Source organism: Mesoplodon mirus (assembly GCF_964341445.2).
Source record: "Mesoplodon mirus genome assembly, chromosome: 5".
Taxonomy (NCBI): Eukaryota; Metazoa; Chordata; class Mammalia; order Artiodactyla; family Ziphiidae; genus Mesoplodon; species Mesoplodon mirus.
The window spans coordinates 83,483,730-83,498,291 of NC_138980.1; the positions used below are offsets into that span (position 1 = coordinate 83,483,730).

Sequence of the window (14,562 nt, forward strand, 5' to 3'; positions counted from 1 at the left end):
AAACAGGGGCAGGGGGAGAAAGGGGCTTGCTGAGTGGAGTAAGCATTCTTGACTTCTTTGCCCATTGATATGTTTGAACTCAGTCAGACTGATTAGTTCTGAAGACTACTCTCCAGATGGGAAACCTCTCTAGGGTCCTGGACTTTTTGTGGCCTTGTAAAATTTTTAGAAGCTTTGGCTCCCAGATATCTGACCCACAAGAATCGCTTCATTGTTCTGGAGTCTCCCACACGTGATCCAAATGGTGTTTGGCAGCTAGGGTGAGCTACCCTTTGCCCCGGCATGAAGCATGTGTGCCAGCGGACCCTGTACTCAATCACTACACAACTATGTTGGTCCCCTCATGGGTCCTTCATGACCCAGGCTGTCCTCTTTACAGCATCTCACCCAGGCTACCCCATGGAACTATGTCCCCTCTGTTTTACACTCTGGATCTCAGATTGTAAACTGATGGACTGGCCACCATTTCAGCCAATGGACTTCCAAGTTTTATTTGACTGGCACAAAGTTCTTAAAAGTTTCCAGTGTGAATATCCTTAGGTGGGACTTACTCTACAGCATAACACAGGCTCCACCATTCCCTATGGCCCTACATGCAGCTGCCCAAACCCTGAAAGCATATGAGCTTGTGACTTAGAGCAGCTGTTCTTTCACTCCCTCTCCCCACTTATCTCCCCAATAAAAGGTATTTGCCTTACATCTCATTTCTAAGAAATGAGCTAAACTTATGGTTAATCTGTATTAATATGCTAATAGCTAGACATGGTTTGCTACCTAGCTAGGGGATCTATGCATTTTAGCTGGAATTTCCTATGGAGTCAGTGCTTTGAGTCAAAGGACTGAATCTCTGGCTCTGGGATTTAAAAAGTAGGGAGGTATTTTAGAAAACAAATGCACAGTGGTACATTAGCAATTGTCACACTGAAAATTACCTGCTCCCTTTGAGTATAAGCACTTAGGCACTTTGAACTTGACAGGAGGCTGGAAACCTGTCCTTAGGCAAAAGAAAACTCTCCATGAAGGGAGGAGGGTCCAACAGCACTTCCACACAGTAACTGTGCATAATCCTTAAGTCATTTACTTGCTAGAGGATATTTTGCTTCCCTCACTCCTAGCTGGATTCCAGTTTGTCAAAAACAGGGCCAATCCTGCCAGGGTCTGAGGGAATTGTTATGTGACTGTGCAGCTTTTGAATGGGTATCATTCCATCAATAGTGTTCCTCTTTCTGCATGACAAAATTAAACATAAAGAATTTGAGCCATAGCTGCTGTTTTAGATTTTCCACACTCTTGATCTCTTCTATTAGGCCAAATAATTGAAATGTCTGTGGTAAGTGCACAAGGCATGTCGTAGAATGCAGTAAGGTTAGATGGGGAAATATGAGGGAAAGTTTTTCTTCCCTGTACTTGTGGAAAAAAGAGTAAAACCTCTTTTAGAAATCCATGTGCGTATTACAATATTGAAAATGTCTGACCAAGTAGCAGCTAACAGTTACGAGGCACTTTCTATGTGCCAGGCCCTGTACTAAGCACTTAACATGCTTTATCTCAATACTTCTCATAATAATCCTCTGGATAAAATGTAATACCCCTATTTTACAAACTAGGAAACTGAGGTACAGAGCTGTTAGTAAATGGTGAAGTTGCTTTTCACCCAGACAGTGGATCTTCAGACTGCCTGTCACTGCACTGCTACTGTGAAGGGAGCACAGAGGAGATGACATGTGGTGGTTTGTCACACATGATCCCAGGTCTTTTGTGGGTATTCTCACATTTAAGCTCTTGCCTGCCGAACTGAGGCTGAGGGAAGTAATTTGTTCAGAGATATGTGATTTTGTTGTGCATCTGTCAACTGATTCCAGGTCTGTTTGATTTCAGTGGCTTCTAGAAACATGAGGAGTAATGTCATCCATCATTGGCAGAGTATCACGCTCTGCCTTATGTGTCCACAGTCAGCCATTGCATGGGATTTGAGAGAAACCTATAAAATTCCTACTTCTGCTCTCTCGACTACCTCAAAAGTTCATTCCTTTGGATTAAAATACTTTCTCCCCAGATCCTCTTTCAAAATGCAAATAGTCTTATGCGAGAGATTTTTCCATGAAGAATTTTATCAGATTTTCCCGACCCCCTTCCAACAGTATCAAAATATGGGGGTTGGTAGGAGCGGGGAAGATGCAGAAGGTGCTGAAAGGGAAAGGAGATCCAGGTCACCCAAAGCCATTCCCAAAGTCAGAGTTTTGCCTGTGGCCATTTAAAACACAATTTCAACAAACTTGACTGAGACTGAAAGTGTATAATTAAGTTTCCATTCCCCCAGGCATGTCCTACACACGCAGACAAAGTACTAATAGCATTTTAATATATAGGAGTAACTCTGTAGTTCAGTCTCAAACCTCAACAATCGCAGAGTTTGATTGTCTCAATACCACTGGTACTTCACATTTCACATTTTCAAACAATCCTACCCAAATGTCACATCTGGAAGGATCATTGTTTGAAATTAAATTGTTTTTTGGAAATCACTGGATGCCACGTAAAGGAATTTTCCAATCTAACCTGTCTATTGGCCAACTATTAGAGAGTCTGCTATTTGTGATTTGGAGTTTTGTTTTGCTCCTTTTAACAATAAGACTTAGTCATTCATTTGGAAATGCTGTTAACATTAAAGTATTTTCATGTTCCTGATTTTTTTAAAACAAACTGTTGGTATTTTGAATACATGTTTGGCATTTTAGCTATTTACTTCCTTGTCCTAACATACAAAGGCTGAAAAATCTAAGTCAAAGTACGAATTCCAAATTAGTTTCTGTTTATGAAAGGAATACAATTTCTTAGCTGAAGGTTTTTCTTTTTCTTTTTTCTTTTCACATTTGAGATGGAAGCGTTCTTTTCTGATCCCTTGGAAGGATATTGGTTAGAAAGTGAGGTGTTTGAGATATTGATTCAACCTCTTGGCAAATTCTTGTAAGAATGACTTTCCTTGAAGAAAATGGATGTGTCCCTGGTGTCTGGTTCCTGTGATCCTCAGTTTGGCACCAGGCCTGACCTTCATGGTCAGATGGCTCCAGGTCACAGGGTAAAATGAAGCAATGGGGACAAGAAAGGAGAAACCTAAAAATTGTGGCAGACACAGTTTTTCTAGCTGCTATAGTTAGAGAGAAAAAGAGTAAAGCATAGGCACTATCTGACCTGGAACTTGGAAGACAGGTTATTTCCCATGACTGGTTTGTCTACAAGTTGTATGCTAAAGGGCCCCCAGCTCTGGGGGAAGGCCCAGGAAAGAAGTTTTCCAATGAAAAGAAGAAAAATATCATCTTGGATATAGGACAGAAAGGATTCTAACCTTAGGAGATAGTTTTGTTCTTTGGTCGTTGTCTTTTCCTTTTCTTTTCTTATCAGAGTTTTTGGTCCCAATCTCTCCCTTTCCTCTCTGTCTCTCTACCCTCTGCCTCTGATTTCCTGAAGCTTTAGGTTGGGACCAGTGATATCTTTATGTTTTTACCTTTTCTGCTTAAACAAAGGTAGCCAGGATGTGAGAGCTGCTTGGGGACTTTTAATGACAGCATTATGGCATCAGAGTTGGTGCTTGGAGCAGGATTATTGGAAATTTATTGATTTCCTCCATTTATTAGACCCTTCTTCAATTTGTAGGACATCTCTCTCCCTATAAGACAGCCTCACAGAGGTAAATATGTGAAAGAGACAATGGATGTAAGAAGGAGATGAATTACATAATATAAAGGGAAAGCAAGAGGTGAGTCCTAAGTCAAATTCTCTCAATTTCCACCTATTCATAAAGCTGAACTTGTCCTCACATCTAGCAGTGAGAGTCTGTTCATAGGACAATCACCTCCGTTTCAAGAGGAACTTTTTCAAGGTTGTGTTGCACTGCCTTTGGTGGAGGTCTAAGAATTTTGGGAGAGATTTTAATTGTTGACCTTGGAATTTAGGTTTCTAAGAACTATGTATATCCATTCGGTCATTACATAAAGATTTCCTAAGCATCTATCACTAGAAAATGTGGATGTCTGTGTGTTTGGGGCTGGAAGGAGAGAGATGGGGGTGACATGAAGAGCAGGCTTAGGAAGACACATGAAATCATTTAAGCTAGAAAAATTATCTGAGGGTACAGCATGTTGTAGATCTGTTCATTTTAGGCTTGAAAAATACCTGAATTTATAATATGTGATCCTCTCTTATCACAGAGGTTACCATCAGTATTTTTCTTTTCAGAGAAGCAGAAATCCACATATTGGAGCACCAATGCAAGGACCACCTATTTTTGCTTTCATCTTTGGGCTCTGAGAGAGGTAGCTATATCTATTATGGTCTCTCTCATTATGGATATGTACGACATACGTATAATTATAATTTGAGGCTGATTTTTAAAAATGAATACGTTAGAGTGTAATTTGTACAGATGAGTATTATTCTTCAAATTTTTATATTAGGAAGTAATATATATCAATTTCATTGGTGATGTTGTTGCTCTCACATCAGATGTGTAACTCTCACCCTCAACACATGCTATATACACACAGATTCCTTTGGGTTGGTTTCTGGAGCCAACAGGGCAGAAGGGAATGCTCTTGTTACCTTAGAGTTGCGCTTGGTACACCTGAGAGCCATGGGATCCTAGAATGCTGCCCTGATATTCAGGCATGGTTGGCACCAAAGAAAGATGAAAATGAAAAGATGAAAAGAAAGATGAAGAAATGGCACATGGAGCTGGATATTAGTGGCCCAGCTGGCAGCATCATCAGGGGCTGGTTTGTGAGGTCGAGCCTGGTTTTCATGATCAGCACTGATGAGCATGACGAGGTGAACTAGGGCCACTGAAGATGGCTATAAGGATAAGAACCCACAGAAGGATCACACTGAACTTTTTATCTACCACCTCCAAAGAGTTCCAAGTCATGCTTGTGTTTTGGAATTAAAGAGGCAAACAGTTCTAGGAGCCTGTCTTTATTTCAGAAACTCAGTTTAACTGAGGGCATGAAGAGACAAAGGACTAAGTAGACCCTTAAGATTCACTTTTCCCTCTCTCTTTATATGTCTCTCTTTCTCATCTGATAGGCCTGATAAGCTTACCTGGTATTTCACTGAGAAAATATAAAATCTAAGCTAACAGACTGTAGCTCCTTCGTCTTCCCACTAACAACCTACAATCTTACCTCCACCTGCATTCAACCTCCTCCTGAAATGGAGAAATGTCCCCTCTTGTTAATCCTCTCCCTTTGCACAGGCTGGGATCCCACCTTGGTGCCCATTTCTCCTCCAGGTTTTACATTTGCTCCTATCACCTCTCCTGCTCTCTACTGGATCAATATCCAGCATATTCAAATGTAGTCTACAAGCTCCCATCTTCTAAGGGAACCTCTCTTAACCTAAAATCTCTATTTCTAGCCTACCCATTATTTCTCTTCTAGTCTCTAAGCCCAAGTTCTCAAAACACATCCTATGTTTATCATCCATACAGTCTGCAACCCCCGTCACGACTCTGAATGTGTTCTCTCCAAGTGTGTCAAACTAAATCCACATTGCCAAATCAAATAGATTTTTTGGCCTTCATCCTACTCCAACCTTCATCCTACCTCTGTGCATTGCGTACTGTTTTCCCCACCCTTATTCTTCACATTTTCTCCTGTCACAACTTTCAGGGCACCATGCTCTCAAGTCGTTCCTCCAGTGTTTCCAGTCACTTATTCTCCAGCTCCTTCTCCTCTAACCCCTAAATACTGCAATGCTTCAGGGCTCAGCCCTGGGTTGATTTTTCTAGCCCTATACTCATTCTGATGACTTTAAATATATATTAACAATGCACAAATGTATATCCCAGCCCAATTCCTCTTTGGAGATCCAGACTTATATATTCAGCCTGACTTACCTACTTAGATATCTCACAAGCATTTTGAATTTGCTATGTCCAGAATGAAACAATTGGGCTTTATCCCCAAGAGCCTACCCATTTCTCAAGTTTTTCCCATTATAGAAAGTGACACAAGCAGTGCAGTTGCTCACGCTAGAAATCTTAGTCATCCTTGACCCCCTTCCTTACTCCTCCACATCCTACCTATTACCAGGTTCTGCCCATTATACCTCATCTCCATCTCTGCTACCAACACCCTAGGCCAAGCTCTCATGTGCTTTTACCTGGATTCCTGCAACAGCCAAATAACTGATGTCCCTATGTCCACTGGGCAGCTGGCAGAAACTGTGCTGTTTCCACAGCTTTATCTTGTGTGCCTACCCCCTCCCTTCATCACACTCTGGCCACATGTGGACTTTTTAGTTCCATTTTAAGAGCTCTCTTACCTCAAGGCCTTCATACATGCTACCTTTAGCCAGCATGTCTCCTCCTGTCGTTCCCATCCCCTCACATCCTGACTATTGGCTAATGCTTTCGTACCTTTCATGTCTCAGCTGAAATGTCATGAGGTTGTCTCTAACCAAGAACCTAAATGTCCACCTCCCACCATTAGACACTGTCACATTACAATTTGAATGTTTATATTTATTTTTATTTATTTCCTATCATTTCCTCCATAAGACTAAAAACTCCAGGAGATCAAGGACTGTGTCTACCTTCTTTATGACTCTATATTTAGTACTTAGTCCAATGCCTAACAATAAATATTTATTGAATGAACAAACTTCTGTCCTCTTTGTCCTGCTTAATTAACACTTATAAGCCTGGCAGCATAGCCATACCCTTTTGTACCACACATATGCCTCTCTCTTTAGTGACATAAAAAGGTATTGTTCTTTGGAATTAGACAGATCTGGCTCTGACACCATTTCTGAGCCCACTGTGTGACTTTGGGCTACTTGCTTAATGTCAGTTTCCCCACCTGGAAAGTAGGGAAGTAATATCTGTCATATAGTAATATTATGAGGATTAAAATGAGAACATGTATATGAAGTACTGATCATAAAGATATTTAATAAAAGTTACTTCCCTTTATTCTATTCCTCCTAATAAACTCCAAATACTTTTTACCTGACACACACACACACACACACACATACACACACACACACAACACTTGACAATGTGAGAACATCCATCCTACCCTGCTGAGTCTTTCTGATTGTGACTTTCCCACTGACAGGTTTGCCTTTAGAGAATGAGATATTTAGCTATGGAACAGCACTGATGATATTAAACCAAATATATAACTGTAGCCCTAAATAATTTGAATTTGTATTATAAGGGCACGTTCTCAAATATGAAGGTAACACAAAGAGAAAGGCAACAATATTTTTAAGTGTAGAAGACATTACATTAAAAGAAAACACCAGATGGCAGCACCCGATGCTAGAGATGTCTGATGGGATTTTAGTTCAAACCTGAGCATCAAGGATGCCAAAGGTAGCTTAAAACTACATCCAGAGAGACAATTTTTTATTAAAAAAAAAAAAAAGACATTCCCTAAAGAAAAATAGTGCCTATTTTGTAATATAGTATAGGGTTTTTAGAAACAGTGTTTCACATGTTACCAGAAAAATACTAAGAAAATAACCCTAAGCATTATGTAACTAATAAAAGGTAATTAAACAAATGCTTCATTTTAGGTTGTAGTTATATTTAATTAACTCTGTCAATCTGTGTTCCAATTAGCCAGAAAGGCCTTAAGTCAAAGAATGAAATACTATCAGCTTATAGAAAAGGGAAATTTTTCCCAAATATTAATGTAAATATTAAAATGTATTCACTCATATTAAAATAAGAGGTAATAGTGACCTCTATTCTTGTATACTTCTAGCATTACTTAGACCATTGCTTGCTAAAACAGACATCAAAGGGTTGCATTAAATAAATGCAATATTAAAATTTAAAATGATAATCTATAGTTTTCCATATTATGCATCAAATTTCACCTGGAATTAACACTACTTTTAAAATCTTGCTAAATTGGATATTGCTTGTTCAGGCTTTCCTTCTTTTAGAGGAAAAAAGGGGAGTTTGATGTTGCTCTGACACCATATAATGGGAGAGCAACACCCCAGGCAGTCACACCTTTTATTTGTTTTTTATTTTTAAACATCTTATTTGAGTATAATTGCTTTACAATGGTGTGTTAGTTTCTGCTGTATAACAAAGTGAATCAGCTATATGTATACATATATCTCCATATCTCCTCCCTCTTGTGTCTCCCTCCCACCCTCCCTATCACACCCCTCCAGGCGGTCACAAAGCACCGAGCTGATCTCCCTGTGCTATGCGGCTGCTTCCCACTAGCTATCTACCTTACGTTTGGTAGTGTATATATGTCCATGCCACTGTCTCACTTCATCCCAGCTTCCCCTTCCCCTTCCCCATGTCCTCAAGTCCATTCTCTCTACATCTGCATCTTCATTCCTGTCCTGCCCCTAGGTTCTTCAGAACCATTTATTATTTATTTATTTATTTAAAATTCCGTATATATGTGTTAGCATACGGTATTTGTTTTTCTCTTTCTGACTTACTTCACTCTGTATGACAGACTCTAGGTCCTTTTAAATAAAAATCCGCATCAAGGGTTTTATTCCTCTTACATGCTGCTTGGGATCCTTCACAACTTCACTGTGAGATCAGAGAGAGTGAATTCAGCCCTACATTTTGGATGAGAAGCAATGGAACAATTCAAGCCCATTCAGTGGTGAGAGGGCAAAGCAGAGCTGGCACAGAATGCCCATCGAGACTTGGAGGAGGATCGTCTTAGCAGCGTTTGTTTGTTTAGATTTGATTGACGGGTAACAGGAGCATCTGTGTCATCAGAGAACTGAGCCAATCTATGTAGGAGGAACATTCCGAGCGGAGGGTAATCCACTCTGCCAGCGAAACAGTCACTGTTACCCAACTGCAATGAGTTGTTTCCAAGTTATGTGATCATGATTCTGAAAATATTTTTCTCACCTGAGTTCACCACAAGATTGAGCCCCCTGAGAACACTGGGCAAGATTGCTGATTCTAATCTGAAGTCAGATCAAGGATTCTAGAGGGAAATTGTTCTGATTGACATGAGAAGAGAGGAAGCAAACATCTGAACTGAAAAAACAATGCATGTGTCTCACAGTCAGCCAAAAGCTGGCTGCCACAGGCAGATGAAATTCTGAAATCTAATAATGCACAAGGCGGTGATCTTTATGGAAATGAATGATTCACTGCACTATCTAAATCTTAAATGATACAAAGATAGAAAAACAGCAATAGACAGGGTCAAAATGCAACCAAAAGAGAAAACTACACCACCCAGGAGAGGCTTTCTGCTGAAAGCACAATGCAGTGGCAAATGTCTTTTCAAGGGAAGGGATAAAGTCTGTTGGTTCAAGAGATCTTATGCCTCTCAGAAGACTAGGAGTTTTCTCCATTTTAATGAATCCAAGCTTGCTCCAAATCTGGCAGCTAAAGGGACCCTATGTTGGATGACATTTCTATGCCCTCCACTAAAGCCTGTGTGGTCCCCAAAAGGGCCAGCACACATCTGATGGCAGTGGGTGCCAGTTTCTCACTGACACGCACCTTTTCAGAGTTGGTCATACTCTGACAGAGCTGTGTCCTCTAGATGCCCCTGTTCCAAAGGATTCCTTCTACTCTGATCTAAAAGCGCAAGTCACCAACAGCCCTCACTGGCCTCTCCTCCTGACATTCTTCCCTCCAGATGACTGAGTGAGTCAGGGGTGTCCTCTTGTGAAGCCGGGGGCCCAGGCCAGCCTCTCTCAGCAGTCGTGACTGAGTGAGAACATGCTATGCTCAGCCTGCTGGCTCCACTCTTGGGAGCACAAAGTATGTGTTACAGCAACAAGCACGAGAATTCTGACCACACTCTTTCCTATCTTGAGATCTGTAATGAGAACACTTAAAGCAAATGCATACAATCAGGAAACAGGGCTGAAAGTCAGAACACTAGTTTCAGATTTGTGGCTCTAAGACATGGATTCTTTTGCTCACTTAATCCAGACCCCACACGTTTTGGAAGAAAAGCAACAGCCAGAAGATGAGAAAAACAGTTCATGTTTATGAGACCAGCCTGAAGCCCATGCCACACTTACGAGTTCGGGTTTTCATTCGGCAAAGAAACTAGCTGTTCTTTTTCAAGTTCATCGGAAAATATGCCCATTAGTCTGACTCTTCAGCTTTAGGATCACTGCCTTGGAACCTTCTAAACCAGTAAGTGAAAGATCTCATTTAAAGATTTCATTTTAAACATAGAAGTTAGGAAAAAGTACCCCACATTTGCCAAAGTAATTCAATAAAAGAAGTAACGAAGAAAAAAATGAAGTATGGCTACCCATCCCCCAATCCCTCTGGTTTAATTTTTGCAATAGCTTGGGTAACCTTAGTTTCCTGAGAACAGTTCATTTAAAGAACCCCTGCAGGTGGGACATTTCAAGTAGCAAGTCACAGAGAAAAGACTTTGACCACCTCCTATTTCTCACGACTTGATGCTCTGTAAGGTGTGACACCTGGCAGCACAACAACTTCCCTGGCTTCATGGAAGGACAAAACACATGGACCACACTCTATCTTGCATCCTTCCCCAGTCCTGGTTGATGATGAAATTTCAGGTGAAGGCCCAACAACATTTCACCATACAGGTTGGGGATCCCTAGGGTCATGGTTATTTACAACTGCCCAAGTCATGGCCTGGTGTCTGACCCAAACACAGGGTACAGAGCAGTAGCGGAAACTGAGCACTTCCTAGATCCATGAACACACATAGTTGGCTTTGGGTCTGCACTGGGGTTAATTCCCCAGGTACTACAACCATATAATTGTTAAAAGAAAACATGCTGCATTTTAGAGCATGTTTATTTCTGCAAGTGCTCCAGTGTTTAATTATGCTAAAGTCATCTGGGGTTTTTGACACAGATTTTATTTTAGTACGATAAACTCAGTATAACCAGCATTGCCAAAAATGAATTCCTAAGGTAGATGACTAAAATAAACCAGTAATAAATATTGGCTGTTGGAATGGGAATTATATCTCTGTAATGTAGACACAGCATTACTGACTCATTTTCAAATAACAGTCTCTCCCAAGGATTATTGGTATGAGGGATCAAGGAAGAAAGAAGTCCATCTCTCTTTTAGGCAGCAGAATGGAAGAGGACTATGAATCCACCAGGCAAGGGTGTTTTTATGTCTACTTTGCCAACAGAGATATAGCCCTGGAGTCTGACAGGGGGTCAAGTTAGGCTGTACTGAGGCAGAAATAAGGCATTGAAAAAAACCATCCTAGGAGTTGAGGGAGCTGATTCTGGGGACATTTTTCTCTCATTCCCCTGGAGGCAGAATGTACCCCCCAGACCCACCCAGTGCATATCATGTGGCACGAATTACCTTATCAGTCACAGTGGGTACTGCCATGTTCCTTTGCTGCTTGGAATTAGTGGACTCTTTGAGGCCACCTTTACTCCATAATGTCAAATCCTGAACTTTTGGCCCACTAAGTTGAGCTGTACAACTTCTCTGGTGTACCAGAAAGCTGTCAGGGGCAAAGGTCCGGCTACAATTTGGGCAGGGTACGAGCTGAGCTCGACTCGGCCCCTCTTGGTTGGACTGTCCAGTTGGAAGGGGCTGAGGCTTCCGCGGTAGTGGCTGGCAGAACTCCCTGGGGAGCTGGTCATTTTCTATTTTCCACTTTTCCAGGCATTTGGGCTGATGTATAGGAAGGGACAGAGTGCCAAATTCCCTACCACAAACGTAGCAGATGAGAGCCCTTGGTCGGGTTGGGATGCCACCAGAAGCTTTCTTGAGAGCAGCAAGATTATCAGAACTGTTGGGGTTTGGTGCCCTGGGCCCCTCACCCTTCGGCTTGCAGCTTCTTTGATGAACAAGAAGCCGATCTGGCAAGAACTTGCGACCACAGGATTCACAGGGCAGCAGCTGAGCCTGGGAACTCTGGAATGCTGCCTGAAGATTGTAGGATCCACTTCCACTGAGAGGCAGTGGTTTGGAAGGTTCTGGCCTCCTCAGGTGCTTGGGCAACTTGCTGTTTTCAGTATGCCACTTCTCCAAGCACTGGGGCTTGTGAATGCCAAGTGATTGGGACCCAAATTCTCGGCCACAGATATGGCACACCTGGAACCCGGGCCTGCGGGATGGGATCACAGGGGGGCTGGGCTGACTTTCCGACATAATCCTCCTACTGGACCGTTTTAGGAGTATTACAGTTCCAGGTCTATTTTTCTGAGGGTCCGTCTTTATTTTTTCACCAGGATTGACATGCTCTATTTCTGCCAAAAAGCTAGAATGGCATGCACTAGATAGAACAGCTTGGTTTATAAGGAAGGTAGGCTCTTTAGAATGGTGGAAAGACTGTTGCAACGTGTTGGAAACCCTTTTCTCCTTTCCTCTTTCCATTAACAAAGAAGTCTTTCTCTAGTGCTTGCTCTGATTTCAGGCCAGACATATTTTGGGCTTCTGCTTAGAGAGAAGGTTAGTCAGGTTGGCTGTTCTGGGGTTCCACATTGTAGCCAGTACCTTAGACCCAAAGACAGTGACTCAGAGCTTCATTGCAGGGCAGCAGTCTGGAATGCTGGAAAGTCCCCATGAAACCTCAGATGCCTCCAAGATCTGCAGGGGAAACATAAATCAAGAAGTTACCACATACAAACACACACACACACACACTTAGATTTTAAGTTGATAAAGAACAGTGATTTTTTTTTTTGACCTAGTATCCTTTTTGGCTAGCATAGTAACTAGCACTTAGGATTTGTTCAGTAAACATTGAAATAAATACAAAAAAAATTTCCATTATGAATTGCACTGTTACTGTGTTGAAAGTAGTGTTCTGCCCAAAGGAAGATGGACATTAATAGCACATCACAGACATATATGGCACAAACCAAGAGGCATGGTGGTGAGATCATGCAGGAGAGAACCAAGGTCTCTGAAAATTAGATTAATGAAACTGCAGATCATGTAAAAAGACCTCCTTCCACTACCTTAGGGATTCTTTTTAGTGCCATGGATTCCTTTGTCAGTTCTTTGAAGCCTAGGGACTTCTTCCCAGAATAATAATTTTAAAAGCAAAAAATAAAATTCTTACTAGTACAAGTGAAACTAATTTTATTGAAATAATTTATCAAATATTTTTAGTTGTGATTTATCTTTTACTTGAGCTATAGTAATATGCTAGAATTTTTGAGTGTCCATGGGCCTAGGGTTAAGAACCGGCAGAAGAAGTAATTCAATAGTGAATAGGAGGATTATCAGGGAAACCATCAGAGAGATGTAATCTTCTTGTAACCTACCAGGTATCCACTCTTCTTCATCATGGGACTGGAGTATTATTAAATTGTGGCCATAACTGTCAAGCCAAGGATGCAACCCAGGGCTATACTCTTCCTGGTAGTATATCTGTACATCTTTCCTGGGATGAAGATGCTCAGACTTCACTTGATGCTCTTTTTATAGCTATTGTGTTCACGTTCTTGTTTTCTATAGATATATCTCTATATAGATATTATCTATCTATCTATCTTCAAATTACCTTTTGTAAAAAATATGGCCAACAATTTTATTAAACCAGAAGAAAGGGCTGATAAGATCTCATTATGGTCAGAAGCCAAAGGAGTTTTTACCTTGGGTAAAGGCATGAGTCAGTTTTATCCCAGGTCTACAATCTACCTCAAGAAAGATAATTTTCAAAAGTCCTAGGACCTTCTTCATTTCCTGAGGGATGACCTCACTCTGGATTAGAGGCTCCTATTCACAGAGGGAGCAGCACCTGATCTGAGGTTGGACCCTGCAGACCACAGCAGACACGGCTTCAGGCACAGCAAGGACAGCCGTGCTGGTAATATCAAAACACTGTTTGGGCATTGCGGTTGATAAGGGACAAAAAGAATTGTGAGATATGCACCCAGTTCCCGTATTTTGGTGCCAAGAAAGGTCTAAATCTTTGCAATTAAGGCTATCAAATCAGGTCTGGCACAGAAAAGGAAGTTATTCTTCATTTTGACAGATCCTAAGACAGTGATATTAACACATGTGACAAAAGAATGTGTTGGCCCCAAACAGAATGACCAACACAGAAAATGAAGCTTGAAGAAACAAAATTTATCACTTGATCATCACCATCCAAAGAGAAAATGGCTCTAGAGAACACAAAGAATCCAGTAAAATTATTTCATCAGGTTTTAAACAGCACATGACTGAAATAATCCTCCAAACCACTCTGCTTTTTTGGTTCTGATTTCTTGTTCACCAAGGATCTCCTGGTTCAGTTTCCCATTTTCCTTGATACCAGGAAGTTGCAGACAGCAAAAGTACTTAAGGAGACAGATTGGAAAAATCAATGTTATCAAGTGAGCTTATTTCCCTAGACTTGCTTGCAGTCTGACCCCCTCCTCACACTGCTCCCTGGAGATGAGAATTCTGAGAAAGCCCAATGACTTGCTCCAACACCTCCTGCATCTCCCTAATCATAAAGTAAGAGAACTAATATTTACTGAGTGCCAGCTATGCATCAGATATTGTAATTTTTATTTACATAATTTCATTTAATTCTCAAATGATTATGATGCAGGTATTATTATTTTCTTTTTACAAATGAAGAAACTGTG

The 14,562-nt window shown here is 41.1% G+C and overlaps 1 protein-coding gene across 1 annotated transcript in view; it reads right to left on the minus strand.

Annotated features, from left to right (window-relative positions):
- LOC309805663 (zinc finger protein 474-like) overlaps positions 1–14,562 on the minus strand; it is a 95,881-nt gene that overhangs the window by 23,615 nt on the left and 57,704 nt on the right. Inside the window, exon 5 of the mRNA XM_082623768.1 lies at positions 11,330–12,565. Within this exon, the coding sequence (XP_082479894.1) occupies positions 11,330–12,352 (1,023 nt within the window). The 5' untranslated portion in view covers positions 12,353–12,565. The remainder of the gene's footprint in view (positions 1–11,329; positions 12,566–14,562) is intronic.